This window comes from Cucurbita maxima, unplaced genomic scaffold, assembly GCF_002738345.1.
Source record: "Cucurbita maxima cultivar Rimu unplaced genomic scaffold, Cmax_1.0 Cma_Scf00013, whole genome shotgun sequence".
NCBI lineage: Eukaryota > Viridiplantae > Streptophyta > Magnoliopsida > Cucurbitales > Cucurbitaceae > Cucurbita > Cucurbita maxima.
Window position 1 is genome coordinate 1,909,076 of NW_019272029.1, and position 27,798 is coordinate 1,936,873.

Here is a 27,798-nt window from a genome sequence, read left to right on the forward strand (position 1 = left end):
GCCTACCATTGAATATAGGTCCCGCCCTAATTGTTGTTGTCGCCCACAACTAGCGAACACAAAAGGTAGTTCGTTGTGTTTAACAATCATCGTTTATAAATTTGATAAATTTGGTCCCGTCCAAATCGTTGTTGTCGCCCACAACTAGCAAACACAAAAGAAAAGTTAGTTCGTTATGTTTAATAATTATCGTTTATAAATTTGATAAATTTGATGTATGTAGAGATATTTTGAAATTATCAGTGAGATTTTCCCTCCCTTATTATTAGGTCAGCTGTTTTTTTTTTTTTTTTTCTCACGACAAAAGGAAAGCCCCAGCCCACTGTCTATAAGGTCAGCCCAGCCCACTGTGCTATGTTCCCGTTTTAGGCTTCTCCCTCAAAATTCTAGTCTATGGGCTTTTCTTTCTAGGTCAGCCTAAGCCCACTGCGATATTAGGCCAGCCCACTGCTATGTTCTTATTTTAAAACACGTCTATGCCTTTCATTCTAGCCCAAACCCCTCAGGTCAGCCCAAGCCCACCGATATGTTCCCTTTTCTATTATTATTTTTTAATTTAATTCATTCATTTTATATTTATGTATCGATATACATTATTTTAATTTTAATAAAATTAATAGAAGATAAATTATATAATTGAATAATAAACCAGTTTAAATTATATATAACCTTTTCACTTCCCCTCTTCAAACTTTTCTATCTTAATCTTACTTTTAAAATTTTTTTAATCGAGATATTATTTTTTTTTTAAATTTAAATTTCAAACCCTTTTTATCTTAATATTATTTTTTAAATTTAATTTTCAAACCCTTTTTATCTTAATACAATTTATTATCATCCTCGAATACCTTGTTATTTAGATATATATATGCCCTTATTATTTATTATATCTATTAGATCTTCTTCTTAATCGTGATTAATTAATCACTCTCTCTTCAACTCTTCCTCATATTTTAATGGGTTCTAATCCAAACCAAGAAGAGCAAGCTCGGTTTGGTGGTGATCAGAATGCCAGTGATAATATGTATCGATATATTCAATCCTTACAAATAGCTTCAAACCCAGGAAGCAACCTCATCAACGCTACCTCTGCAAATATTAACTCCGGTGGAACGTCGTCGGGATTCAACGGCAGCGGTGTCGAAAGAGCCAGTTCTTCAAACCCTGAAGCTTCAATGAACAAGAGGAATGGTTCTCATCAAAAACGACGATTTATTTGGACTCCAGAACATCATCAATCGTTTCTTGAAGTTATTGAATTTCTTGAAACTCAAAATGCCTCATCAAATAGGAGTAAGTTTATGTTTTTCTTTCGTTTTATGAATCTTTGTTATCAAAAAACCTAATTTGTTGTTTGTGTTCTATTAATGTAGAAGTTGTTCCTAGGAAGATCTTGCACGAAATGCAAAAAAGGTATCCAAATATCACTCGAGAAAACGTTGCTAGCCACCTTCAAGTAAGAGGATTTCTTCTTCTCATTCTTGTTCTTGTTCTTGTTCATGTTGAAGATTGTTTTTCTTTCCATTTTTATTTTAACAAGGAATTTGTTGGTGCATGCAGAAACATAGAATGCATCTCAAAAATTTGAATAATAGAGAGTTGAATAATTCAGCTACTAGCCTTAATTCTCAGCTTCTCCAAAGCTCTTCCTTTGTCGTAAACCCTAATTTTCAGGTTCCTCAATTAACCTGTTCAAGCTCCGAAAACCCTAATTTTAATGTTCCTCCACAAACCCATTCCCGTTCGAAAAACCCTAATCCTCAGTCTCCTCTACTAGTCCAGTCCAGCACGAAAAGCCCTAATTCTTGCCCTTCTCCACAAAACCATTTTAGTTTCATAAACCCCAAGTATCATCATCGAAGCCATTTAAACCCTAACAATCATCCTCGAAGCCATTTAAATCCTAATTATCATTCCGAAAACGCTAATTGTCACCCTCTTCAACAAACCCATTTGAATTCCATAAACCCTAATTGTGACCCTCTCCCACAAACCCATTTAATTTCCAACGACCCTCATTATCAATCTATTCCACAAACCCATTTCAGTTCTATAAACCCTAATTCAAACCCTAATTCCAATTCAAATATGATGAATGTTGGTGGAATCCCAGAAAACCCACATTTAGTTCAACCCACAAACACTGAGTTTGGTATTATCCCTTGCCCTCCTCCAATTTCACCCAATCAAACCTCCTCCATTGATCCTATCAGGGATAACCCTCTTGAAGCACTTAACAATCCAAACTTTTTTCAAGATTACAACATGAATTTCAATTCTGACCACCTTCAAGTTGGTGGTGCTGTCGCCAATAACATGTCTCTGCCTTTGGATTCTTGCTGTCCTTTCAATTTAAATCCCCATTTTCAGGTTGGTTAAATAAACATTATCTTCTATTATATCATATGATACTGAGATTGATATATAAATTCTATTACAGATGAACTACGAACAAGCTCTTCAATCCATGCAATACCCAAACAATGGTTTTGTATCACAACAAAGTTTTGATAATCATATGGAGAATGATTCAATCTTACACCAAGGTTTTGATAGCTACGTGGAGAGTGATTCAATGTTACTACAAAGTTTTGATACACATCAACTTGTATCGTCAAATATTTGTGGTACCCACCATCCTCTCTCTCTTTGTGTGTTTTATTTATTTGGTTCAAATTTGGATAAATCATTTATGTTCTAACATTTTTTTTTCTCTTATTATGAATCAAGCAGATACATGGGTTGAACCATCACCAAATCTCGAGAGGATAAATGAACCTTTTGCACCTCAAAACTGTCCCGATGAAACGAATGAAAATAATTACAATTAAATAGATGATCTTAGAAATGTTCATGAGCTTTGGAATATGTATATATCCTTATTTTGTGTCTATTTGTTTATTAACCCATCTTCTTTCTCTCTGATCAATCACAGTCTTGGTTTTCAAGGATGAATATGAGCCACCATCAAAATATAGTGAAACAATGAATAAGAAATAACAACTTAATGAGAAGAAATATCTTACTCTATCTCCACTTCAATTCTCACTCGTCTATCAGATTACAAAAACCCTAACTATCATCGACATTCCAAAATCCCTAATTATCATCCTCGTTGCAAAAAAAAACCTTTTCTCACATTTTTTAACCCAACGTTCTTTTTTACTTATATACTTTATTTAGCACACCAATCCATATCGATCATTGTTTATAAATTTAATATATGTTGAGATTATAAATTTAATACCGTACATTTATAGATTGTTATTTTGGGTTGAAATTATTAATTTAATATATTTAATAATCTTATTATAATTTCATATGACAATTTGTGGGTATAAGTATAAATTAAAATAAATAAATGAGTCAGTTTAAAGAATTAACTTTGAAATATGTGAAAGATTAATTTTTTTTTTTATTTTCCGTCTTAATTATTATTTATTTATTTATTTATTGTCAAATACTTTCAAATAGTTAAGTTAAAATAAGATGTCCAGTAAAACTATTTACGAACCCACCTATATATTTTAAGTAATTTTTTTTTTTTACCATATAGAAACAGCAAATTAGCCAAAAATATATTAAATTATTATTTTAATTAAAATTTGAATTAAATTTTTTTAAAATATATATTTATAATTTAATTTATTCATTTTATATTTTATATTTCACATAAATATACATCATTTCAATTTTAATAGAATCAATAGAGTATAATAGAGTGGAGTGATATGAATTCTTACCATTAGCTTCACCGTCTAGAGTAGTCTAAATTCCTCTACCTCTGCTGATATTAACTCCAGTCGAACGTGGTGAGAATCCAACGAGATCCAAAGGCTTCAATGAAGAACCTGAAGAATGGTTCGCATCATCTATCGGGAATCAAAAAACAACGATTAATTTGGACTCCAGAACTTCATCAATCGTTTCTTGAAGTTCTTGAAGTTCTTCAAGCTCAAAATGACTCATCAAACGGGAGTAAGTTTTTGTTTTTCTTTCGTTTTATGAATCTTTGTTATCATGAAACCTAATCTGTGGTTTGTGTTCCATTAACGTAGAAGTTGTTCCTAGGAAGATCTTGGAGGAAATGAGAAAACGATATCCGCATATCACTAGAGAAAATATTGCCAGCCATCTTCAAGTAAATGGGGTTTCTCCCTTGTTTTTGTTTTGTTCTTATTTCCATTTTGATTTTGACAATGTTTGATCTAAAAGTAATTTGTTCGTTACATACAGAGACAGATTGCATCTCAGAAATTGGAATAATTTAGCTAAATCCTCTTCCAACTCTCTACCTTTCTCTTCTACCATTGATTCTCAGCTTCTTCTCGAAAGCCCTACCACTGCCATAAACCCTAATTTTCAGGTTCCTCCACTGACCACCTTCGAAAACCCTAATTATCATCCTCGAAGCCATTCAAACCCTATGTATCATTCACGAAGCCATTTAAACCCTAATAATCATCCTCGAAGTCATTTAAACCCTAATTATCATTCCAAAACCCCTAATTGTCACCCTCTTCCACAAACCCATTTCAATTCCGTAAACCCTAATTATCACCCTCCTCCACAAACCCATTTTAGTTCTATAAACCCTAATTCCAATTCAAATATGATGAATGTTTGTGGAATCCAAGAAAACCCACATTTTGTTCAACCCACTAACACTGATTTTGGTATTAACCCTTACCCTCCTCCAATTTCACCCAATCAAACCTCCTTCATCGATCCTATCATGGATAACCCTTTTGGAGCATTCAATAACCCAGACATTTTTGAAGATTACAACATGAATTTAGATCCTGACAACCTTCAAGCTCGTGGTGCATTCAGTAATAACATATCTCAGCCTTTGGATTCTTGCTGTCCTTTTAATTTACATCCCCATTTTCAGGTTGGTTAAATAATTATTATCTTCTATTATATGTATGATATCGAGTTTGATATATAAATTCTATAATCATTTTGCAGATGAACTATGAGCAAGCTCTTCAATCCATGCAATACCCCGACAATGGTTTTATATCACAACAAAGTTTTGATAATCATATAGAGAATGATTCTACATTACAACAAGATTTCGATAATCAAATGGAGAATGGTTCAATATTAGAGCAAGGGCGAGGTTTTGATAATCAAATGGAGAATGATTCAATATTACACCAAAGTTTTGATAGCTACGTGGAGAGTGATTCAATATTACTACAAAGTTTTGATACACATTCACTCTCAAATATTTGTGGTACACACCATCCTCTCTTTGTTTTATTTAGTTCAAATTTGGATAAATTATTTATGTTCTAACATTTTTTTTTTCTCTAATTAATATGAATCGACCAGATGCATAGGTGAAACCACAACCGAATTTCGTGAAGATAAATGAACCTTTTGCACCACAGAATTGTCTGAATCAAACAAATGAAAATGGAGGAAACAAAATGGATGTAATTGAGTAGATAGTTGGATTAGCTTTGTTCAAATAGAGTATGTTTATATCTATATGTTTCAAGTTTTGTTGGCATATTTATAGTACAATTTATTAGTTAATGAAGTAGTAGTTGTTGAGGTTGAGGACGAACTGCAATGGAATCGAGATATACGGAAACAAATAGATGAAAAAAAAATAATAATTTGAGGGGAGAATAAAACATATACTTGTACTTATCTTTTTGTTATTGTGAACAAAGCATCTTTTGATAAATATTTATCCCTCTGTTAGTGTGAGTAGGGTATATATTAAGAGTATTTATGTCTGTTGTTGTGAACTAGTATTTATCTGCTAATTCGTATACGACCATTGAACCGGTCCAACCAGCAACTAGAGCTATATGCATTATATGAACAGAAAGCAAACGGCCGGGACATTTATTTTTGTGAATAAAACATATATTTGTTAGGAATATTTATTTCTTTGTTGTTGAATAAAGTATAGTATACAGAATCGGTAGTAACCTTTTTCCTTTCCATTTTTTTTTTCATTACCTTTAAAATAAACCACTAATATTAAGGACGAGTATGTTAAAAAAATTATTGAAAAATAATTAATTTTAAAGATTGTCGTAAATTATTCCTTTCAAACATAATCTGTGGAAATTAACGACAACATAATTGAAATTATAGAAATAACGCCGACAAAAACATTTCTTTTTCTTTTGAAATGTTTATAGTTACCGTTACTTTTTTATATATAGTTTCAAAATCACCTTTGATATTATGTTCGATATATCTACGATTAAAATATACCGAAACAAATAAACTAAGCATAAAAAAATTTGAGATAGATTACTTACACAATGCCCTTGTTGTAATTAGATGCATATTAGTTGTGATTGAATGAATAAATGTTCAACATTTTCTTTAAAAAAAATAGCCGTGAATCCATATAATTCAATTTATTACAATAAGATAGGATATCATATTACACCAATCATTATTTAGGTTATCATGCCCTTATTATTAGGTTAGCTGTTTTTTTTTTGTCACGAAAAAAGGAAAGCCCAGCCCACTGTCTATAAGGTCAGCCCAGCCCACTGTCTATAAGGTCAGCCCAGCCCACTGTGCTATGTTCCCGATTTAGGCTTCTCCCTCAAAATTCTAGTCTATGGGCTTTTCTTTCTAGGTCAGCCTAAGCCCACTGCGATATTAGGCCAGCCCACTGCGATATTAGGCCAGCCCACTGCTATGTTCTTATTTTAAAACACGTCTATGCCTTTCATTCTAGCCCAAACCCCTCAGGTCAGCCCAAGCCCACCGATATGTTCTCTTTTCTATTATTATTTTTTAATTTAATTCATTCATTTTATATTTATGTATCGATATACATTATTTTAATTTTAATAAAATTAATAGAAGATAAATTATATAATTGAATAATAAACAATTTTAAATTATATATAACCTTTTCACTTCCCCTCTTCAAACTTTTCTATCTTAATCTTACTTTTTAAATTTTTTTAATCGAGATATTATTTTTTTTAAAATTTAAATTTCAAACCCTTTTTATCTTAATATTATTTTTTAAATTTAATTTTCAAACCCTTTTTATCTTAATACAATTTATTATCATCCTCGAATACCTTGTTATTTAGATATATATATATGCCCTTATTATTTATTATATCTATTAGATCTTCTTCTTAATCGTGATTAATTAATCACTCTCTCTTCAACTCTTCCTCATATTTTAATGGGTTCTAATCCAAACCAAGAAGAGCAAGCTCAGTTTGGTGGTGATCAGAATGCCAGTGATAATATGTATCGATATATTCAATCCTTACTAATAGCTTCAAACCCAGGAAGCAACCTCATCAACGCTACCTCTGCAAGTATTAACTCGGGTGGAACGTCGTCGGGATTCAACGACAGCGGTGTCGGAAGAGCCAGTTCTTCAAACCCTGAAGCTTCAATGAACAAGAGGAATGGTTCTCATCAAAAACGACGATTTATTTGGACTCCAGAACATCATCAATCGTTTCTTGAAGTTATTGAATTTCTTGAAACTCAAAATGCCTCATCAAATAGGAGTAAGTTTATGTTTTTCTTTCGTTTTATGAATCTTTGTTATCAAAAAACCTAATTTGTTGTTTGTGTTCTATTAATGCAGAAGTTGTTCCTAGGAAGATCTTGCATGAAATGCAAAAAAAGTATCCAAATATCACTCGAGAAAACGTTGCTAGCCACCTTCAAGTAAGAGGATTTCTTCTTCTCGTTCTCGTTCTTGTTCTTGTTCTTGTTCATGTTGAAGATTGTTTTTCTTTCCATTTTTATTTTAACAAGGAATTTGTTGGTGCATGCAGAAACATAGAATGCATCTCAAAAATTTGAATAACAGAGAGTTGAATAATTCAGCTACTAGCCTTAATTCTCAGCTTCTCCAGAGCTCTTCCTCTGTCGTAAACCCTAATTTTCAGGTTCCTCAATTAACCTGTTCAAGCTCCGAAAACCCTAATTTTAATGTTCCTCCACAAACCCATTCCCGTTCGAAAAACCCTAATCCTCAGCCTCCTCTACGAGTCCATTCCAGCTCGAAAAGCCCTAATTCTTGCCCTTCTCCACAAAACCATTTTAGTTTCATAAACCCCAAGTATCATCATCGAAGCCATTTAAACCCTAACAATCATCCTCGAAGCCATTTAAATCCTAATTATCATTCCGAAAACGCTAATTGTCACCCTCTTCAACAAACCCATTTGAATTCCATAAACCCTAATTGTGACCCTCTCCCACAAACCCATTTAATTTCCAACGACCCTCATTATCAATCTATTCCACAAACCCATTTCAGTTCTATAAACCCTAATTCAAACCCTAATTCCAATTCAAACCCACATTTAGTTCAACCCACAAACACTGAGTTTGGTATTATCCCTTGCCCTCCTCCAATTTCACCCAATCAAACCTCCTCCATTGATCCTATCAGGGATAACCCTCTTGAAGCACTTAACAATCCAAACTTTTTTCAAGATTACAACATGAATTTCAATTCTGACAACCTTCAAGTTGGTGGTGCTGTCGCCAATAACATGTCTCTGCCTTTGGATTCTTGCTGTCCTTTCAATTTAAATCCCCATTTTCAGGTTGGTTAAATAAACATTATCTTCTATTATATCATATGATACTTAGATTGATATATAAATTCTATTACAGATGAACTACGAACAAGCTCTTCAATCCATGCAATACCCAGACAATGGTTTTGTATCTCAACAAAGTTTTGATAATCATATGGAGAATGATTCAATCTTACACCAAGGTTTTGATAGCTACGTGGAGAGTGATTCAATGTTACTACAAAGTTTTGATACACATCAACTTGTATCGTCAAGTATTTGTGGTACCCACCATCCTCTCTCTCTTTGTGTGTTTTATTTATTTGGTTCAAATTTGGATAAATCATTTATGTTCTAACATTTTTTTTTTCTCTTATTATGAATCAAGCAGATACATGGGTTGAACCATCACCAAATCTCGAGAGGATAAATGAACCTTTTGCACCTCAAAACTGTCCCGATGAAACGAATGAAAATAATTACAATTAAATAGATGATCTTAGAAGTGTTCATGAGCTTTGTTCAAATAGAATACGTATATATCACAATTTGTTCCTTATCTTGTGTGTCTATTGGTTTATTAAAGGAATGGAACAAATAATTATATTAATGAGATTGCTCTATTTTTTTTTCTCTCTCTCTCCATCTTCTTTCTCTCTCATCAATCACATGTTTTTTAAAGTTGAATATGAGCCACCATCGAAATATGATAGATATATAGTCTACAATTGAAATATACCGAATAAATTATAGTTTACAATATATATTATATTTAATATTTTATTATAAGGCAAATATCTAATATTTGCAGGTATCTTTCCATTTATTACTATTTCCATATCCTTGTAAATTATTTGATTATAAATAAGATAACTTTCAACCATTTAGGTGTAGTGGATTAATCAAACATTCACATCAAAACAAAAATCCATTTGAAATTGAGTTTTTTTTCAATTTCATTTTCCTTTGTGGTTAACTAGGAGGGACAAGCTAACAATTCTCGAAAAAACTAATTATTTTTTAAAATTTACAATTATTCTAAAAATGGTTATATTTTAATGAAAAAAAGTTCTAAATCAAACTTATTAATCTTCCTAATTATCTTTAATAATAATAAATATAAATTATATAATTAATTAATAAAAAATTTAAATTATATCAATAATTTTATATATATATATATATATATATATATTGAATTATAATAAAAAATATCTTACTCTATCTCTATTTTAATTTTCTCACATTTTTCTAATCCTTCCAAAAAAACCCTTTTCTCACTTTTTTACTTACATACTTTATTTAGCGGAGAAGAATGATTCAATATTACACCAAAGTTTTGATTGCTACGTGGAGAGTGATTCAATATTACTACAAAGTTTTGATACACATCTACCTTCAAATATTTGTGGTACTCACCATCCTCTCTTTGTTTTATTTAGTTCAAATTTGGATAAATTATTTACGTTCTAACATTTTTTTTCTCTGATTAATATGAATCGAGCAAATAAATGGGTGGAACCACAACCAAATTTCGTGAGGATAAATGAACCTTTTGCACCTGATCAAACAAATGAAAGAGCAGTGTTCTTGAGCTTTGTTCAAATAGTGTAGTGTATATATCTATATGTTAAAATTTTTGTTGGCATATAGCATAATCTCTTATTATTTTGTTTGGTGGGTCTATTTGAACAAATAATTATATTTTATATTTCTTTCCTTCCCTCTTCCTCTATTATTAATATCGGTCGTGTTTGTTAGTGTTGAATATGACTAGCAATGGAAAGATACTGAAACAAATAAATAAAATAGAAAAAAAACAACTTGATATAGCATATATTTTATGAGTATTTATCGATTGGGAATAGAATTTTTAAAATATTATTAAATATTTGAAATAAATTACTATAGAAAAAGAGTATTTTATTAATTTAAAATATATGATAATTAAATAAAACACGTCAGTTCTCACGTGTGACCAATAATCTGATGGGTTTTTGATTTTGGAACATTTGTAAAACATCCCTTTTATTTAATTTTTGACATTTATGAAAACATAGCTCCAGCTGTACACACCCTAAATTCTAAACTATATAATCAGTCGGTTACCATGTCTTAATCATACCATCTATAATATTATTTATATAATTATTTATAAATATATTTAAAATAAAAGCAAAAGTATACGTCATCACCCCGAAGAAAGATGATTAAATTCTAAATTAAAATTAACGAAGAAGAATACTCCTAATCAATCATTGTGCCGACTTCCACGTAGCCAACACTTTGATTACATCACACTTCTGCCACGTAGCTGGCCACGTGTGTTGCCCATCTTTCAAATCCTTTTTTGCTTTTGGATTTTTATTAAAATTCTTCATTTTTTTTTTTTTTTTGAATCTTTCGTTAATAAATTAGAAAAAAAAAAAAGGAAAGGGTGTGGGAAGTACATAAAGTGGAGGGTGGCTCACAAGGCTGGCATGGTTATCCCCCCAAAAACAAACCTACCCAATTGGACTTTTCCTTTTCGAGTTTTGAGCCTAGCGTCCTTGGCAAATCAACTTGTGTCCACACCCCCTTCAATAGCTCAATCTCTTCACTGGCACACTACCTGATAACCTGACTTTGATGTAACGGCACAAACCCACCACTAACAATATATGTATTCCTTACACGCCCACCCGACAATCCTCAACCATTCAAATCATCATCATTGATGGCAATGTAGATTGGATAATAAACATTAGTTGGACTTGTCCATCATTGATTTGTCGATGGCACGTCATTCTTTCCAAATAGACTCTAAATCAACGAGCCTATGTGAAACTACTCAGTTAGGAGGAGAATTCAGAATTGTATTCACAATTCAAATCATTTTGTTTAGTTTTCTCCTCAGTGTAGTTTTTGATGAGGAGGGATAACAGAGGAAGCATTATTTCCTGAAATGGCCAATCAGGGGCGGTATGATCAAGAGAACAAACGGATATCTGAAAGCATGAGGCATACAAAATCTATGCAAATATAATTAATTCCATAACTTGGAAGATCAATACAAGGATTAAACATGAAAAACAGACGATTCTAAATATAGAAACAAAATTGAAAAAAAATGGGTATGGATTCTATTTCTTATTTTCTGAACAAGGAATGATGATAATAATAATCATGGGGTGTAGAGTAAAATACAGATGGTCTGAACAAAGAAGATGAAGAGTCAATGGACACCCAGAAAAGAAACAGAATAAATAAAAATATGTAAAGAATGGAAGAAAGAATGGGAAATTTTGAAGGACTTAATGATGAAGAGGAAGAAGAAGATGAAGGGGAAGGATGAGGGACGGCTTTTTTTTTCCTTTTTCCTTTTTCCTTTAATTAACTTACCGGCGACGGCGGATGGTTGTCGGTGGTTCAGTGAGAGTGATCGTACAAGTCATATGGAGACCAGAGGGAATCCAGAGGGCAGGGTTTCTTCGAGTCCAGCCTCATCCATGGCTTTCCACTTCCTGACCAGTGAAGAATGCTTACCGGACCGGCGTGGAGGTTCCGGCAGCTACCTTTTACATTGTCGCCACCGAGTCCATGCTGGTTCCACCGGTGTTCAATTGGCGCTACGTCACCGGCGAATACAAGAAGAAACGGCGGAAGCGAACCGAGCTCGTAGATCCGATTGGTTTTCTGAATCTCCATCCACCGTTCGATCCGCTTCGTGAAGCCTGCGCGTCGCCACTGAACGAGATCTATCACCATCACGCCGGTGTTGAAGTAACACGGCTTCCTGCCAAGAAACGTTCCGGAAAACCGCTTCTCCAACCAAAATCGCGAGGTGAAGTACTTCGAGAAGTTTGCGTGACAATATTCCGGCGCTCCGATTGTTCGAGAATACAAATTAGTACTCCAAAGCTTCGAGATATCGTCCACAACAACGAGATCGGAGTCCAAATAAATCACTCTGCGAACACAGGACTCCAATAGCTCCGCCAAATAGTTCCTCGCATAGTTAAGCGGCTGTTCAAGCGGTTGCCGCACCGACGTCGAAATAAGATTCTGAACAATCGCCGGATTGAAGTAATAAACCTTGAATTTCAACTGAGGAAAAGCGGATCTAACAACCGCTTCAAGATTCGTCTCTGTAACAAGGAAATGAAAGAACACGCTCTCTGGACAGAGCGAATGCTGCAGAATCGAATTTACAGCGGCGATTGAGCCGCGAAGGTATTCAAAATCGAGCGTAATCGCAACATGAACCAAACTCGGATCACAAACGCCAACTCTATCCGAAAATTTGGAGTAGCTTAGACTACATTGATCAGCATTACGATACGTCGGCGACCTACGGAACAGAAACCGACTCTGTGAATCAGAGAGCGAGGGACGAACCGATTGCCGAAGATTAAACTCTAGATAAGAGGATCGAATAGCTTCCGCCGGAGGAAATGACTGGAGAGATGGAGAGAGAATAATCATCAACATAGCGGCAGAGAAGAATCCGGAGAATCTCATAATCCACAACATCTTGACTCTTCGAATCGCTGTTTTCCGCTTCCTCCTCGACTTAAAATCAAACGGATTGTTATCCAGATCAGGCAAAATCGAAAAGGGGAAAAAACCTAGGGTTCCTCGTCCAGGGTCCGCCAGGGCTGGAAATCAGAATAGATTGGACGGATCGATGTTCTTAAGCATTAAACATAGAAATAGGTTCCAATATTAAGCCATTGCATGAGCGAACCGAAGTAGAGACGAAGTATGCCGTGGAAACGAAGCGGCCTCAGAGAAGAAATAGCCGCAGCAACATTCAGTGGACATGGAGGAAAAGAAGGCAAACAGAAGACTCACCGGTGGCCGGAGTGCCGCGGAAACAGAATGACCTAGGGTTCTTCTTTCCTGCCGTTGTGCCTCCGTTCTTCGTCGTCGTCGTCGTCCTCCTCCTCCTCCTCGATTATTCAGAGTTTATCGATTCCCGGGAAGAACACATAACCAGAGTCACAGACAATAAGTAGCTGTATGACAGAGAGAGACTGAGAGAGAGTGGGAGAGAGAGAGAGAGAGAGAGAGAGAGGCTTTTGTTTTTAATATTTTTTTATAATTGTAATAAAAGGAGTAAAATAGGCAAATTCAGTGCGTTAATGGAGTAGGTAAATTAAAGGGGGTGGATTTAAGAATTATTTTGAGAAAATGATAAATGTAAAAGAAATAATAATAATATAAAGATTATAAATTATGTGGGAGAGAAAAGGAAACAGCTGTCGTTGTCAGTTACCCGGATGAGTTGGTGGGACCCACTCCGCCAGATGTACTCGTGTACCCGTTCTGCACTTGTAGGCCTTTTCCACACAACTCCATTGGTTTTTTCCTTTTTTTTACATTATTTTATTTTTTAATTTTATGTCTCATACACTCATAAAAATCTTTAATTTTATATTAAACTTTTATTTTTTTAATTATAACGAATCTCACCATGGTTAAATTCAACTAGGAATGAAATATTCTTTTTAATGGTTTGAAAAAATCTCATTTGCAACCACCTTTTAAAATTATGAGGCTGATAACGATATGTAATGGACAATATTTATTAGTGAAGTTATTTGGACTGTTACAAATGGTATCATAGTCCAACACCGAGCAATTTGACAACAAAGATACTGAAGCTCCCACACGGGGCAGTGTGCCAACGAAAACACTAGGGACCACCACATGGAGCAATGTGCCAGCTAGAACGTGAGGGTCCAAATGGATGATTACAAGATCACACATTGGTTGAAGAGAAAAATAAAGTATTCATGGATTCTAAAAATAGTGAATTATGAAGTCTTACATTGAAATATTAATATTAGTTGTTAGCTCGTGAAATTTGACATATTATTTTAATGTAAAGTATTTATCAAATTTTTTGACGTACAATTTAGAATATTAATAAAATATATATATATATATATATATATATATATATATATATATATATATATATATATATATATATATATATATATATATATATTATTTCAATTCAATGAAATAAAATTCGATAAATTATTCAGACAAAATAGATACGAAAATATATAATTTAAAGCCATTAATAATTTACTTCCTCCCCAAATTAATGTTCTTAACAGCAAAAACCCCAAAAATCGACGAACAGGACATAGATCTTAAAAATATATAAATATCTTTTATTGGAAATGACAATTCTATCCTCGCGGATGGGCCCCCCAGAATCTAAAGGCACCTGTGTCCTAGTGAAGGGCGCCTTGTCATTTCCTTTCTCTTTCTTTGTGCATAATAATCAACTGTTTAAATATTATTTTTTTAAGAAAAATAATAATCATGATAAATAAATAGCTCTTGTATATTTTAAAATTAGAAGTTTGTGAAATAAAATAAAAGAATTTAGAAGTGACAGAAAGGAACGAATTAGAAGAAGGCACGTGGTGGAAGCGGTCAAATATATACGGTGGAAGACTACAGATGTACAGTACAGCACGGCGTATGATTAATAGGATAGATGGATGGGTCCCACGTGGAGGCAGATCATTTGGTACAGCGTCTTCTAGGCCAGCCTGGCGTCCACCATCATCAATCTCTTTAAGTCTGTTTCCTTCTGCATTTTCCCATTCCTGCCATGTCATAGTAGCACGTGCAAATTTTCTTTTTATCATTAAAATTGATTTGTTTTATTATGACGTAATTAGGGGATATTTTTACCATTTGATGAATAATATTCTTAAAGTTTAATCATAATTCTTTTAAATAAATTAATTTAAAGATTTATTGAAATAATAACTTGCTAGATCCTATCTCACTGGATTATTCATAAATTAATAAGTTTGTGAGACAATTAAATTTGAGCGCGCTTAAATTTAAAATTAGGAATTAAATTATTAAAGTTTTAAGAAGTTTTATTGACTTTTCTAAATATTGCAACCGATCTCATGTGTTGTTGTAATGTTGTAGCCCGTTCGCCAAATAGTTCTATCTCGTTAAGGAGTTCAAAAGAATTCAAGAATCCAATTAAACCCACTTTATTGTAACAATTCAAATTCCCTGTTAGCCAATATTTCATACTTTTGACTCGTTACATATAGCCAAGCCATCAGCCTCACAGTTTAATAGAAGCTTACTTAAAAAAAAATGTCTACTAGAGAGAGATTTCCACATTTGTAATAGGTATGTTCAGTAAATGTCCACATCTAATTTATCGTCAAAAATTTGTAGTAACACAGATAATTTCAGTCGCACTCATGGCCTGGCCAAAGGCATAAACCCTAATTTTCCAATTCACAAGAACATCCAGAGATGAATTCTAAAAACTCGCTTTCTCGCACCGAATTCAACAATCGAAAACAGAGGAATTCATAAAATCTAAAACTCAGACCTCGTCTTCGTGAAGAAGCAAATTGGGGATACCTTTATTGACGGGAAATCGACGGGCAGTCTCCGGGCAAATAAGAGCGCCTTCCTCAAGATGTAGCTCCAGAAGCGCATGGTGGAAACGTTGCAAGAAGTCATGGGAATCAAGCATCGACGACTCTGCCTCCTCGGGAAGCTCTGCATAGCCCATAGCGCGAGAAGCATCGACAAGGGGCTTCCATTCGATCTTGGAGAACATGTTCTTGAGGAAGTCGGGGTTGAAGTCGACCTGCTTCTCGACAACTTTCTCAACCTCGATTCGAAGAGGGAAGCCATTGACAACGCCCTTGATGTTGGAGGAGAGCATGTTGTGGGTAAGTAGCCTCATCTTTTTACTCTGCCTTTCGACTTCTTCCTCTTGCTCTCTGTTAGCTATTTGGTATCAGAATGTGTAAGCGGCGCTCTAGTACAAGATGATTGATACCAAATTCTAAATTCCTGTCTCTTGAAGCTGCGTAGGGTTTTATTAAATAAATTAGCACACAATCTAACCATTTATTTACCAGAACATTGATTCCATGATAAATAATAATTATTCTAAAAATTAGTTTCATCACATTATAGAATATTCTAAACAACTTCCATGAGAAGTCTCTTTAATATTTAGAAAATCAAACAGATTAGCTTAGCTCAAAACATGAAAGAATATGCAAATGGGCAACACACAATACAAAAGAAAGGGCTCCAATGGTTCAAAAGAAGAATTAACCCTAAACCCTAAAGATCAAACCTCCTCCCAAGTTATATTGATCCCCTAAAAGTTGTTCTGTTTCTCTCAAGTCAAATGCACTACAAAATAGCCAAAAGGGGCCATCATCCACGAGTCACCTCTCTCATCTTTGAAGTAATGCATCACAGAAACTCATTGATTTTGGTTCTTATGCTATCATTTTATTCATATTATTATGTATCTCTGCTAATATACTAATCTAGTCCTCCCCTCCTCTGCTGTATATTCCCCATTCCAGTAAAACGGCTCTGATGGATTGCTTCCTTTTGGCTTATTTACCTAAAGGACACCAAATTTCCATTCAACATCTCCAAACCCATGAAATACAATCAAACTAAACACCACACCATCCATCGCAGTCTCTCAAATCCATACCCCAGGAAAATCGAAACTAGGTTTTGCCGAAAAAAAATTAACAGAAAGAAAGGCACGAAATCAAACACCATAAATTCAAATCCAGCCCTTGCACCTACACCAAATCATATTCAAATCCAAAAAAATCCAACAAATATGAGACAAAAGAGAACGAACACATTCAACATACATATAATCAGACGAAATTAAAGCACGAAATCAAATACCATAAATTAAGAAAAACAGGGTAGAGATAAAGATCGAAAATCAAAGAGAACGGAGGATCTAGAGAAGAACTCAGAGTTCTTACCGGAGGAGATCGAAGCGAAGCGAAGCGATCGAATGGCGCCAGATGATAGGGTTCTTCGAATTGCGGCTTCCGGGAGATTAGGGTTTTGTCTATTGGGGAGAATAGAGTTCACTTTAATGAACACGTCAAGCTTTAAACCAATTAACCATTATTATTATTATTATTATTATTATTATTATTATTATTATTATTATTATTATTAACCATTAAAACCACTAATAATCCCCTTATTAAAAAATTATTCAAAAATATAAAATTCTTCTGGGTTGTAAAATCCCGTGGTAGCTAATTGGGCCTGGGTTTTGTGAGCAAATTGGGCCTAGCCCATTTTATTTATTTATTTTGTCTCTTATTTTAAAATGTAAATATAAAATATTGCTATTAAATAAAAATATATATATTATTTAAGATACTTTGAATGATTATTAATTTTTTTTAATCATTAAGGTAGATTTAGTTCATCAATTATAATGTTTAAGATAATGTCATTTTTCTTTGTTAATTTAATTATATTTTTAATTATGATAATAAACCACTTAATATTTCAATTAATTCCTAACTTTAACATTACATTACAAAGTTTAGTGGGAAAAAAAGGAGTACAAAAATCAGCGGATAGGATTTTCTTCTCCTTTTTGGGTAGATCCCTACCGTCCACCTCCAAACCCCATAATCTCCACCGGATTATTCCGCCACCGTCGGCAACCGGCCGCCGACCCTACCCAGTCGGACAGATTCCGGCGGTGGCAACCGTCCCTGCGCCACCACCAACGAGTTATAGATCTCAGTAATCATTTTCTCATCATACTCCTTCAACGTGCTCCTTCCGGCGACGCCCCAGATCCCGTCGCCGCCGGAGCCGATGACCCTCGAGTTAGCAAACGCCAACATCGCCTTCACATACGAATCCCTCAGCCAAAGTAGCAGCTTCTTGAGCGACGGCAGCCGCCGGAACAGCCTGAGTTTAGGCGAGATCTTGATCCGCCACAACCGCCGCCGCCGCCGCCTCCCTCCAGCGGCACCAAGTTGTATTGTCTCCGGCCTGCCACGACCCACCGATCCCGCCAGTTTCCGGTAGCTCTTTCTCCTCCAATAGCTCCTCAAGCCATTATAAACACTCACAGAAACACCTTCCATGGAAATGTAATCCAGAAATTTGGGAATGGAGTGAGAAATTGGAGTGATTTAAAGAGAAAGAGAGAGAGTTATAATTAATAATTTTGTTGGGGAGGAGGAGAAAGAAGATGGGGTGGTGGTGCTCATAAATGGGCAGGGAGGCGACTCTGTTCTAACCTGTATCGCTTGCTTGCTTTGCCACCCAAATTGAATAATGATGCCAAGATGTGAGATCCTCGCCATTGGATTTTATGTGCTTTTTATGATGAAATCAAAAGGAAACGCATTTAATTCTCGACTAGTTGTTAGTATACATAGTAATTTTAGTTTATGTCCACTAATTTTTACGTCACGAGCACATACATATAAAGAGGTGAAAATAATGGATGTCCCAGTTAAAGAATCATCATCAGGATCTGCTACACCGTTTTTCTCACTTAAGCACTCTACGTCACAAATAGATCACGAGTTCAACCACGGGGTACCTAAACGACTAGCAAACACTCGAACGTGAGAGTAAGGGATTACTCAAGGAATGGATGAGCTCAAAGGAAGGAGGCAAGAACCATGCTTTCATAGACCTAACCCAACTCCCCAGTCCCAATTTTATCTGAATTGTGAGAATAACTAACTAAGTCATGCCTATATATACTTTGGTTTGTCTCTGAACCACACCCTTTAATACTATTTGTAACAATTTTAAATTCAATATCTGATGACTTCAACATTTTTTTGCATAATTTATGAAAGGGTTAGGTTACTTATTTATCTTTTGAAAATTATACCCACAAACCAACGTAGATTCAACCTGTTTTGTTCTGAGTCGATCATGTAAAGTAAAATGTACCTTTTGAGCGATACCCACAAAACATTTATTTACGTACTTTTCATTGGATTCATGTGCATATTTAAATTAAAAAATATATTTAATATGAAATATTCTTAGAGCCGTCGGATGATGCATTATTTCTTAGAATAACTTTATGGTTGCATTTAGTTTTGGAATTATCGACTGAATTGAAACTATTATTGTAGATTGAACCCTCTTTCACGCAAGCTTAGGAGATGGTACAAAATTAATGAGCCATGGAGAGAACAAGAAGTAATCATAATTGAGGCAACAAATTAATTGGATTAATTTAATAGCATTGCTATACTTCGAAATTAACTCGAGAATAATTTAATGGTAATTAATATATAAATTATATTTAATAGAAACCAGACGCGAATTTAAGCCCTCAAAGACAGTGGATTGTAGATCTCACATCAGTTGTAGAGATAAACCAAATATTCTTTTTATAAGAATGTGAAAACTTTTCCCTATAAACACGTTTTAAAATCATCAAACTGATGACAATATGTGTTAATAGTGACTTTTACAAATTTAGTCCAATAAATTTTGATCGTGTGTCCAATAAATTTATAATTCAGAGACCTATTTAAAAGTTTAGATATTAACTTATAATTCTTTTAAATATAATATATATATTTATTTATTTAGGATTGTAAAATTAAACCTTTTTTAACCTAATTTTTTTTAAAAAAATAAAAAAACGAAAAAAAAAACAATTATGAACTTGCATTAATTGTAGGTGTGAACAAATATAAAACGACCTTCGATAATTAAATACATATCTTTTTTTTTTTGTGGTCTCTATTTTATTATATGTTTTTCATGTCGCTCTCGAGTTTCATATCAATCACATGAAGCATGCCTTTTGTACTTTGATGTTACATATATTTTTTAATCTTTATAAATTATGAAATATTTGAATCTGAATATTTAGAGTAGTTATGTTTTCGCTTATGAAATATTATTAAATTAAAAAAAAATTATACATTAAACATAATCGACAAAATAAATGGAGAATTTTGTAATCGTGACACTTGTTTGTCTTCGCTCTCACGTGGTTGGATGGACATCACTTGAGGGTCGCCACCTTGTCGACTGCATGAGAGTCATAACCCACTGTCTTTTGTGACACTCTCCTCACTTAAAATCAGTCATCCTCAATAACTTACTCAAGACACAATTGCATCTCAGATTATGACACTATTCTTTCTTTCAATCGTCAATTAGCTCTATCCTAAAAGAAAGCTAAGCTACCAACCACTAAAGGCATGCACATGGGAAACAATGATCCAAAAAAATGCTCAAAGTTTTGGTGCCAAAGTTAATGGCATTTCTAACAAACACTTCCCTTTTACTCAAAGGAACCCTACCTATCCTAATCTCATCCCTTTTTTATGCAATAATCAACACGAAAAGTAATAACACGTAACACGTAAATAGTACCTATCATTAGAGAAATTCGAAAATTTAAGTTTTATTGATTAAAACAATAGTATTATAGATATCTTTTTAATACATTAAATTTGATCGATTAGAGGGTAACTTAGATATTGGGACGGATCAGAATTAAAATTATTATTATTATTATTTTTATATTTTTCTTTAAAAAATTTGTTTTTTTTTTTTTTTTTTTTTTTTTTTTGTTTCACAAAAAGTCAAATCATCATCTAAATTACATCAATAATAATAATAATAATTTCCATGAACATGGCAATTAAATTAAGGAGAGGAAGAAACGGGGCCAGGATGGATGAATTTGAATTCTATCATATAATTACATTACATTGTTATTTGGATTATAAAATGTAAACAAAGTAGAATAAAGAATCATTAATACATCTTAGTTTACGGCATTAATGCATAATCACCCTACATAATGTTCTCCATTATACTACCCTTCTTTTGATCTCCTCCGCCGCCCATTCCCGATCTTCAATGGCGTCGTAAACAAATCGGGAACATTTTTAGAGTCGAAGAACGAACAACAAAGGCAAGAACTTCCATGAAAATGGAACGGATTTACCAGACCCAGAAGGCGGAGTGTAATAATAGTAAGGAAAATACGGTAAAATTGGGTTCGGCGGCGGCGGAGCAACGCCGGGATATTGCCCACCGTCGGTTGGAGTGTACGGCTGGATGGAGGACGGTGGCGGCGGTGAAGGGTAGACGCATGCATCGCACGAAGGGGGCGAGGGAGGCGGCGGGCATTCGGGTTTGGGGAGTGGCGGTGGCGGCGGTGAGGGAGGCGGTGGGCAGTCAACAACCAACGGAGGAGGAGGAGGAGGAGGCGGTGGCGGGAGTTGACATGGGTTGTCGCAACTGGAGCACATGGAACAGCCAACCTGATCCCTGGCCGAGACGGTGGCCAAAGAGAGGGAGAATTTGGAGAGGGAGAAGAGGAAGAGAGTGAGGAAAATGGAGGTGAGATCCGCCATTGATGTGAAATGGAAGCTAGAGGATTGAAAGGAAATATAAAGCCAGAGCATTTGGCAATTTGGTGGCGCCATCATTAATTAGTTGAAGACTTCTCGCATGTGTATGGGCGAGAGTGCACAAGCCAGTGGGCTAGTGATTTAGCTTCTACGGAACCATCCATCATCAAAAGACGAGCAAAAAATTGACCATTATTTTAACCCTATTCGCATGTGCCAACAATCGTGCGGGATTCATCTTGGTTCTCCCACATCGGATTAGAACCCGAGTCGGGTAGAAGACGCAGGGTATAAATCAACCGACCTTCCTGCTCCCACATCGGATTTCAAGTTTTATTGAAATTACAATTGTAACACTCTATTTAAAACTGTTCTCCACGCAGAGCTCTAAGAACCCTCGACTGCGGAGCATCGGGATCCCCGCGCATCGCATTTTGTTTCCAAATCTCCGTCGCTCTTCGAAGAGAATCATCCACTGTATCCTCCTGCTCCGGTAACCACCTTATCACATCCTTACCGCCGCCGTCGTACGCCGTCCCGTCCGTCGCTCTAGTGATCGGCTTCCGCGTGTCCGCAAACTCGATCTCGGCTAACGGCGATGCCTTGTGGTGCTTGTAGTATTCTCTTTCGTCTTCTTCCTGTTCTTTACGGTCTTTTTCTCTGTTTTTTTCCTCCTCGGGAAACGGCCCGCCGTCGAAGCCGATGCAGCTGACGTCGGCTAGTACCGTACTGTGAGCTCTTTTTTGTTGAGTGATAGGCTTCGAGGCCTGGGCGACCGGCGTGGTTTCTAAGCGAGGGGAGGAGGCGTATTGAGCCTTCGGTGGCGCAAACGGCCCATTTGAATCTCCCTGTTTGGAATCGTCACTTGCGTAATTGGCTTTCGCACGGTCTGGCTCTAAATTATCCTGTGATTGCTACAAAAATAGAACAAAAACAAAAAAAAGTTCAAAATATTGCTCCCTTGAAAAGCGCTTATAATCATGATATGATATAAGAGAGAGGAGAAATACTTCGGGTTCACCGGATGGAACGGCGGGGTGGTTGTCGTCGTTGGCATGAACGGAAGGGTCAGCTGTACGACATGTCGTCAAGCCACATCGCCTGAGGCGTTGAAACTGGGCCAGAGAGAAGGCCCAATTCCGTTTCGATGCGATCGCTGTCAGTCTGGATGGCATGGTTTATGACTTCCGAATTCCGGTTTGCGGCGAGGTTAAAAAGGAAAGAGGCGGAGTTTCTAGAGATGGGAAGAGGAAATGGCACGTGGCGGGTGGAGTACGTAACGTGGACAGCACAGCGTCCACGTGTACTTGAAGTGGTAAGTTCTGGGTTATTCCATATTTTTTTTAATTATTATTTTTGTGTCTTGTCGCCTGGTTGTAGATGTGCCTAGAACCTTCAACCATCCTGCTCCTATTCTTTCTTCACACTTTTAGCACTTATTTGTAGTGGGATTATTGGGAGTGTTGTAAAGTGGGGTAAGTTTTGATTTGATTGGTTATTTAATTCAGTCGGGTTAGAGATTTGATTTTGTAATGCTATTTAATGCTATATAATAGCTGTAATGCTTTTAGGATTTGATTTTGTAATGCTATTCTCGAAGAGGATGAGAGATTTATCTTTCCATTCCTAATTAAGTATCGGCATTTTAGGAAGTTTTGTGTATCACATTGTATTTCTTGAGTGACATATTAGTGAGAGTTTTTGTAGTGTGATAGTAAGATATTCACTTAACACTTTGTTTATTTGTTTATCAGTGATTAGTTGCTACCAGTGGTGTGGATGTAGGGGAACTTCTCTCCAAACTTTGTGTAATTACGTTCATTGGTGTTGTGAGTACAATAACAATAGGAAGTGGAAGTGCGTTTCACGTTAGTTTAAAGATCATGAGTTTATAAGTGGGTTTATGAGACCTTTTAGAGAAACCCAACCTAAAAAGAATTTATGCTCAAGAAAATCTCATACTACTGTAGACACTTTTTATTTGACATTTGAGTCACTTTTGGTTATATATTTGAGACTCCCAAATTTTTTGTTCAGTTATTGAGATTCTATTAGCATGATTAAATTAAGAATATGATTATGATACCATATTAGGAATCACATAATCACATGTTCTTTCTTCTTAAGTAGTAAATACGGGACTCTTAATAATTCTAAATATTTGAAGAGTCTTGATGATCTGAGTCATATGTACAGTTATGTTGTTACCACTTGGCCCCTTGGGACCGACTCTCCAGATGGGGTGTCCGGTGGTGCCGCAGTGGACGCACACCCTCTGTTTCTGCATATCCATATTGACCAGACTCTGTCTTGAAATGGACATTAGAGATGGTTGAAGGTCGAAGCAGAGAGATCCGAGCGGTTTATGAGGAAGGCCATGTGTAGAAGATCAAACCAAAACCAACCAGCAAGTAGTTGAGTAGAATTATAATCAAGAAAAAGAATAAGATATCTAAAATGTTTGTTTATTTATTTTTTTTGGTTCTTAATTAATTTATCAGGTTGGGTAGAATTATAATTAAGAAAAAAGAAAAGGATAAAGATAAAGATAATGATAAAGATAAGAAAATTGAGTAAATAAATTACATTGTAAAATCCGTTCGTCGTCTGATGAAACTTGGCTGAGAATTGGGCATGGAGGAGGAGAAGCTGTCCTCTGTAGCCAAGAGATTCACCGCTTCATCAATTCAAAAACTCTCTCTTATTGCTCAGCAATGCAACGCCATCAACCTCGCCGAAGGATTTCCTGATTTTCCGGCACCGCTCACCCTAAAAGACGCCGCCATTTCAGCCATCAACTCCGATTTCAACCAGTACAGGTTCATTCTTCTACTCTTTACTTCTTCATTCTTATTCCTTTACGATGCCTTGCACTGCTTTTGGATTGTTCTGTGACTTTTGGCGATAATGCTAATCGAATTTGTAACTTCAATATCTGGCGTCGGTATTATCTTATCTTGATTTCGTTATTGCATAAAGATTGTGATGCGAGTATGTAATGATGTCTGGAAATGCTTGGTGATGGTACCAGGAATTTGGATCCATTAATTTCAACATCCAGTTTGTCAATTTACATATTCTTATTGAGAAGTTCCTCCGTCCCCTCCCTTTTGAGATAATTCTGTCATTGTTTCTTCTAAAAAAAAGTATGTTTATGCAATTCATCTTCTTAAATTTACTGAACATAGTGTTGAAAGAGAAGGCATGTGCAGGGAATATGTGACGAACTGGCGAGTATAGCAAAGAAAACACATGGCTTAGATGTTAACCCTCTTACCGATATTGCTATTTGTTGTGGCCAAACTGAGGCATTTGCTGCTGCTGTATTTTCCGGTACATGTCTCCACGTTTGTATTTTGTGTTGTTTTCCTGCTAGTTCATGTAATGTGTTTTATAATCTTAATATCTTCTGATTTGATAGTCATAAACCCTGGTGATGAAGTTATAATTTTCGATCCGTCATTTGATACATATGCAAATGTTGTATCCATTGCTGGGGGTGTGCCAGTAAGTTACTGTGTTTCTAGTCTAAAATTGATTCCTCTGATTTCTATAACTGATTTCCCAGCTGATTTTTGAACTCAAAATGAACAGGTATATGTAACACTTGACCCACCTCAGTGGACTCTGGACCCAAATAAGCTTTTGAAGTCCTTTACGCATAGAACAAAAGCTTTAGTATTGAACAGGTAAGAATTTCACATGCGTGTCTAGATAATCAAGTTATAAATCATGACTTATTGAGTCAATGCACGGTCTTATTGGGATATCATTTCCTTTTCTTGTATTAGATAAATGATGAATGGTCGATCTTGTCAATCCAGAACAACAATAAGATACTAAGCAAGAAACTTCTGTTTTGGTGATTTTTCTAATATGATGATCTACAATCTGCACTCATGGTTTGCGCAGCCCTCACAATCCAACTGGAAAGGTGTTCTCCAAAGATGAACTTGATACAATTGCGGGAGCATGCTGCGCCAATGATTGCCTAGCCATAACAGATGAAGTATGATTAATCATGTTCATTGAATATCATATCACTCTGCCAGGGAATAACTTTACCCATCTTGAAGGACTTGTTTTTCCACTATGCGTTCGACAGGTTTACGAGTATGTAACATTTGGCAATGCAAAGCATGTATCTCTTGCCACACTTCCGGGAATGCACTCGAGGGCGATCATTACATCTTCATTGTCTAAGACGTTTTCTGTTACAGGTTACATCTAGATCCATACCTAAACCTTTGCATTTAATGAATTTACAAGTGCTCGTGTTGTTTCGCCTTACTGTTTCCTATAACTTAGGTTGGCGGGTTGGTTGGGCAATTGCTCCTGCTTATATTGCCTCTGCAATGAGGAACATTCATGCTAGAATTGTAGACTCTGCTCCAGCCCCTTTCCAGGAAGCTGCCTTGATTGCATTGCGAAGTCCTCCGGAATATTTTGAGTCACTAAGACGAGTACACAATTCGATTGAACCGAATCTCACATTCCATCCTCTGTTATCTATGTTCCATTCATGGAATATATTGTTTGTCGTGCAGGACTACGAGGCAAAAAGAGACTTCATCATTAAGCTGCTCGTCGATATTGGATTTCAAGTCCAGTTTGAGCCTCAAGGCTCCTTTTTTCTATTTGCAGAACTCCCCAAAAATTGCTCACTTACTGATGTACATATCTCTACTTAATCTTAAGTTTGGTTGGCCATTGTATTTAAGTGAAATGACATTCTTTTTCATCGATTACTTTCAGGTTGATTGTGTTGAGGAACTGATAAAACGTGCTGGAGTGGTGGCGGTGCCAGGATGCGGATTTTTTCGAACAAATTCGTCGAAAGACAAGCGTGTTGAGGAAGATCGTAGCTACCAAAAGAGATATATCAGGTTTGCTTTCTGCAAAAGTGATGCCACTTTGACATCTGCTGCACAAAAACTCAATGAGACAAATTTTGAGTTTCTTAAGATGCAATGATTCTGGTGAGCAAGGAGATGGTTACTATGAAATAGAGAAGTTTGAGACAACTTTTTAAGAGTGATACTTTAAATTACATGCCAATTTGTTTAACATTTATTACTGTTCGAACTTTTTTGGGCAAATATTTGTTATTGAGATAAAGCTAAAGAGATATGGATGGAGCACGGGAAGTAGGATAAGTAGAGCCCAAGAGCATCTGAATATGAGCAGCTTGACATGGTAGACTCTCTCATGTGAACAGCTTGCCAAAGCTAAGTTTGTGTTAGAGGTCATGCTCGTCTAAGGCGTATTGCTTGTGGCTACATGTCTATGTCATGCTAACCCTTTACATGTTCATGACATGCTAAACCCTTTATTTGATTTCATGTTGTTCGGCGAAATCATGTTAGCCTTGCTAAACCTGAATAACTCCAAAATGTATGCAATCAGTCATCAACTCCTTCACCTAAATTTTGTATGATCGTTCGGCGAAATCATGTGTAGGCTTGTCATACTTGAATAGTCTTAGAATGTAGCATAACAAGTAGAATCATAAACTAGAATTAAAAATTTTGTGAAAAAAATGAAAAAAAGAAAAAAGGAACAAACATTAAGATAGAAATAAAGCAATGAAATGAAGTTGAAAGTGACAAATGGGGTATCCCTTGCATGGTTGACCTCACAACTTAGGGGCATATGCCCTTTGCTTAATTAAATTAATCACTTCCATCCTTTTCTTCCCATAATTGTCTCTTCCAAAAGATTCCCTAGCTTTGAAATTCTTGCCCTTCTTTTTTTAAATCATAATGTTATTGAATTATTTTTTTAAAATGTCGTTTTTAAAAATCAAGTTTACAAAATCAGGAAGCAACAATCTTTGTCGATCCTATCTGGCTCGATGTTTAACACCGACAAAAATGTGTTTGTTTTAGGTGCGTCTAGGAGGGTCGCATGACAAATCATAAGGTCCATGGGAGAGATGGGTAACCAACCTCCTAATTCGAGTGGTTCGAGATTCATCAATAGGGAAAAGCATATGCAACTGCTACCCAACTTCTATTATGGGTTTCGTTGTTTTATTATCGATATTCAAT

At 35.4% G+C, this 27,798-nt stretch overlaps 8 protein-coding genes across 9 annotated transcripts; 3 read left to right on the top strand and 5 right to left on the bottom strand.

The window, feature by feature from the left end:
- Window positions 1-956: 956 nt before the first annotated feature.
- On the top strand, window positions 957-4,266 carry LOC111488308 (two-component response regulator ARR12-like). The gene is made up of 7 exons (XM_023136007.1): window positions 957-1,293; window positions 1,374-1,456; window positions 1,561-2,370; window positions 2,441-2,608; window positions 3,804-3,978; window positions 4,059-4,141; window positions 4,237-4,266. The coding sequence occupies exons 1-7, from the start codon at window positions 957-959 to the stop codon at window positions 4,264-4,266; spliced, it is 1,686 nt and encodes a 561-aa protein (XP_022991775.1).
- LOC111487945 (kynurenine--oxoglutarate transaminase-like) lies at window positions 2,725-27,105 on the top strand. Of its 2 annotated transcripts, XM_023135459.1 has the most exons (10): window positions 2,725-2,742; window positions 24,357-24,567; window positions 24,951-25,081; window positions 25,170-25,255; window positions 25,343-25,437; window positions 25,661-25,757; window positions 25,854-25,968; window positions 26,057-26,211; window positions 26,296-26,421; window positions 26,504-27,105. In XM_023135459.1, exons 2-10 carry the CDS (start codon window positions 24,383-24,385, stop codon window positions 26,720-26,722), a joined length of 1,209 nt encoding a protein of 402 aa, XP_022991227.1. In that variant the 5' UTR covers window positions 2,725-2,742; window positions 24,357-24,382; the 3' UTR covers window positions 26,723-27,105. The 2 variants fall into 2 exon arrangements, with proteins under 2 accessions (XP_022991227.1, XP_022991228.1); XM_023135460.1 differs by lacking the exon at window positions 2,725-2,742 and having other exon boundaries at window positions 24,286-24,567.
- On the top strand, window positions 7,187-8,585 carry LOC111488310 (transcription factor LUX-like). Its single transcript, XM_023136008.1, has 3 exons — window positions 7,187-7,523; window positions 7,604-7,686; window positions 7,797-8,585. The coding sequence occupies exons 1-3, from the start codon at window positions 7,187-7,189 to the stop codon at window positions 8,583-8,585; spliced, it is 1,209 nt and encodes a 402-aa protein (XP_022991776.1).
- Window positions 11,553-13,630, bottom strand: LOC111487947 (probable galacturonosyltransferase-like 7). Its single transcript, XM_023135463.1, has 2 exons — window positions 13,383-13,630; window positions 11,553-13,186 (listed from the first exon to the last, which is right to left on the bottom strand). Exon 2 carries the CDS (start codon window positions 13,059-13,061, stop codon window positions 11,958-11,960), a length of 1,104 nt encoding a protein of 367 aa, XP_022991231.1. The 5' UTR covers window positions 13,062-13,186; window positions 13,383-13,630; the 3' UTR covers window positions 11,553-11,957.
- LOC111487970 (multifunctional methyltransferase subunit TRM112-like protein At1g22270) lies at window positions 15,680-17,491 on the bottom strand. The gene is made up of 2 exons (XM_023135501.1): window positions 17,348-17,491; window positions 15,680-16,404 (listed from the first exon to the last, which is right to left on the bottom strand). The coding sequence occupies exon 2, from the start codon at window positions 16,279-16,281 to the stop codon at window positions 15,913-15,915; it is 369 nt and encodes a 122-aa protein (XP_022991269.1). The 5' UTR covers window positions 16,282-16,404; window positions 17,348-17,491; the 3' UTR covers window positions 15,680-15,912.
- On the bottom strand, window positions 17,876-18,729 carry LOC111487968. Its single transcript, XM_023135499.1, has one exon. It carries the CDS (start codon window positions 18,482-18,484, stop codon window positions 18,032-18,034), a length of 453 nt encoding a protein of 150 aa, XP_022991267.1. The 5' UTR covers window positions 18,485-18,729; the 3' UTR covers window positions 17,876-18,031.
- Window positions 21,281-21,751, bottom strand: LOC111488311 (leucine-rich repeat extensin-like protein 3). The gene has a single exon (XM_023136009.1). The coding sequence runs from the start codon at window positions 21,749-21,751 to the stop codon at window positions 21,281-21,283; it is 471 nt and encodes a 156-aa protein (XP_022991777.1).
- Window positions 21,912-22,934, bottom strand: LOC111487953. Its single transcript, XM_023135469.1, has 2 exons — window positions 22,759-22,934; window positions 21,912-22,662 (listed from the first exon to the last, which is right to left on the bottom strand). Exons 1-2 carry the CDS (start codon window positions 22,921-22,923, stop codon window positions 22,111-22,113), a joined length of 717 nt encoding a protein of 238 aa, XP_022991237.1. The 5' UTR covers window positions 22,924-22,934; the 3' UTR covers window positions 21,912-22,110.
- Window positions 27,106-27,798: the final 693 nt, after the last annotated feature.

Bases quoted from the DNA above. Each gene is read 5' to 3' on its own strand.
- LOC111487947 (XM_023135463.1), bottom strand. From the start codon at position 13,061: ATGTTGTGGATTATGAGATTCTCCGGATTCTTCTCTGCCGCTATGTTG.
- LOC111488310 (XM_023136008.1), top strand. From the start codon at position 7,187: ATGGGTTCTAATCCAAACCAAGAAGAGCAAGCTCAGTTTGGTGGTGAT. The intron at 7,524-7,603 runs GTAAGTTTATGT...CTATTAATGCAG, and splicing joins AAATGCCTCATCAAATAGGA to AAGTTGTTCCTAGGAAGATC. The intron at 7,687-7,796 runs GTAAGAGGATTT...TGGTGCATGCAG, and splicing joins ACGTTGCTAGCCACCTTCAA to AAACATAGAATGCATCTCAA.
- LOC111487970 (XM_023135501.1), bottom strand. From the start codon at position 16,281: ATGAGGCTACTTACCCACAACATGCTCTCCTCCAACATCAAGGGCGTT.
- LOC111488311 (XM_023136009.1), bottom strand. From the start codon at position 21,751: ATGGCGGATCTCACCTCCATTTTCCTCACTCTCTTCCTCTTCTCCCTC.
- LOC111487968 (XM_023135499.1), bottom strand. From the start codon at position 18,484: ATGGAAGGTGTTTCTGTGAGTGTTTATAATGGCTTGAGGAGCTATTGG.
- LOC111488308 (XM_023136007.1), top strand. From the start codon at position 957: ATGGGTTCTAATCCAAACCAAGAAGAGCAAGCTCGGTTTGGTGGTGAT. The intron at 1,294-1,373 runs GTAAGTTTATGT...CTATTAATGTAG, and splicing joins AAATGCCTCATCAAATAGGA to AAGTTGTTCCTAGGAAGATC. The intron at 3,979-4,058 runs GTAAGTTTTTGT...CCATTAACGTAG, and splicing joins AAATGACTCATCAAACGGGA to AAGTTGTTCCTAGGAAGATC.
- LOC111487953 (XM_023135469.1), bottom strand. From the start codon at position 22,923: ATGCCATCCAGACTGACAGCGATCGCATCGAAACGGAATTGGGCCTTC. The intron at 22,663-22,758 runs GTATTTCTCCTC...CTATTTTTGTAG, and splicing joins TTCCATCCGGTGAACCCGAA to CAATCACAGGATAATTTAGA.
- LOC111487945 (XM_023135459.1), top strand. From the start codon at position 24,383: ATGGAGGAGGAGAAGCTGTCCTCTGTAGCCAAGAGATTCACCGCTTCA. The intron at 24,568-24,950 runs GTTCATTCTTCT...TTGAAAGAGAAG, and splicing joins TCCGATTTCAACCAGTACAG to GCATGTGCAGGGAATATGTG. The intron at 26,212-26,295 runs GTACACAATTCG...TTTGTCGTGCAG, and splicing joins ATTTTGAGTCACTAAGACGA to GACTACGAGGCAAAAAGAGA.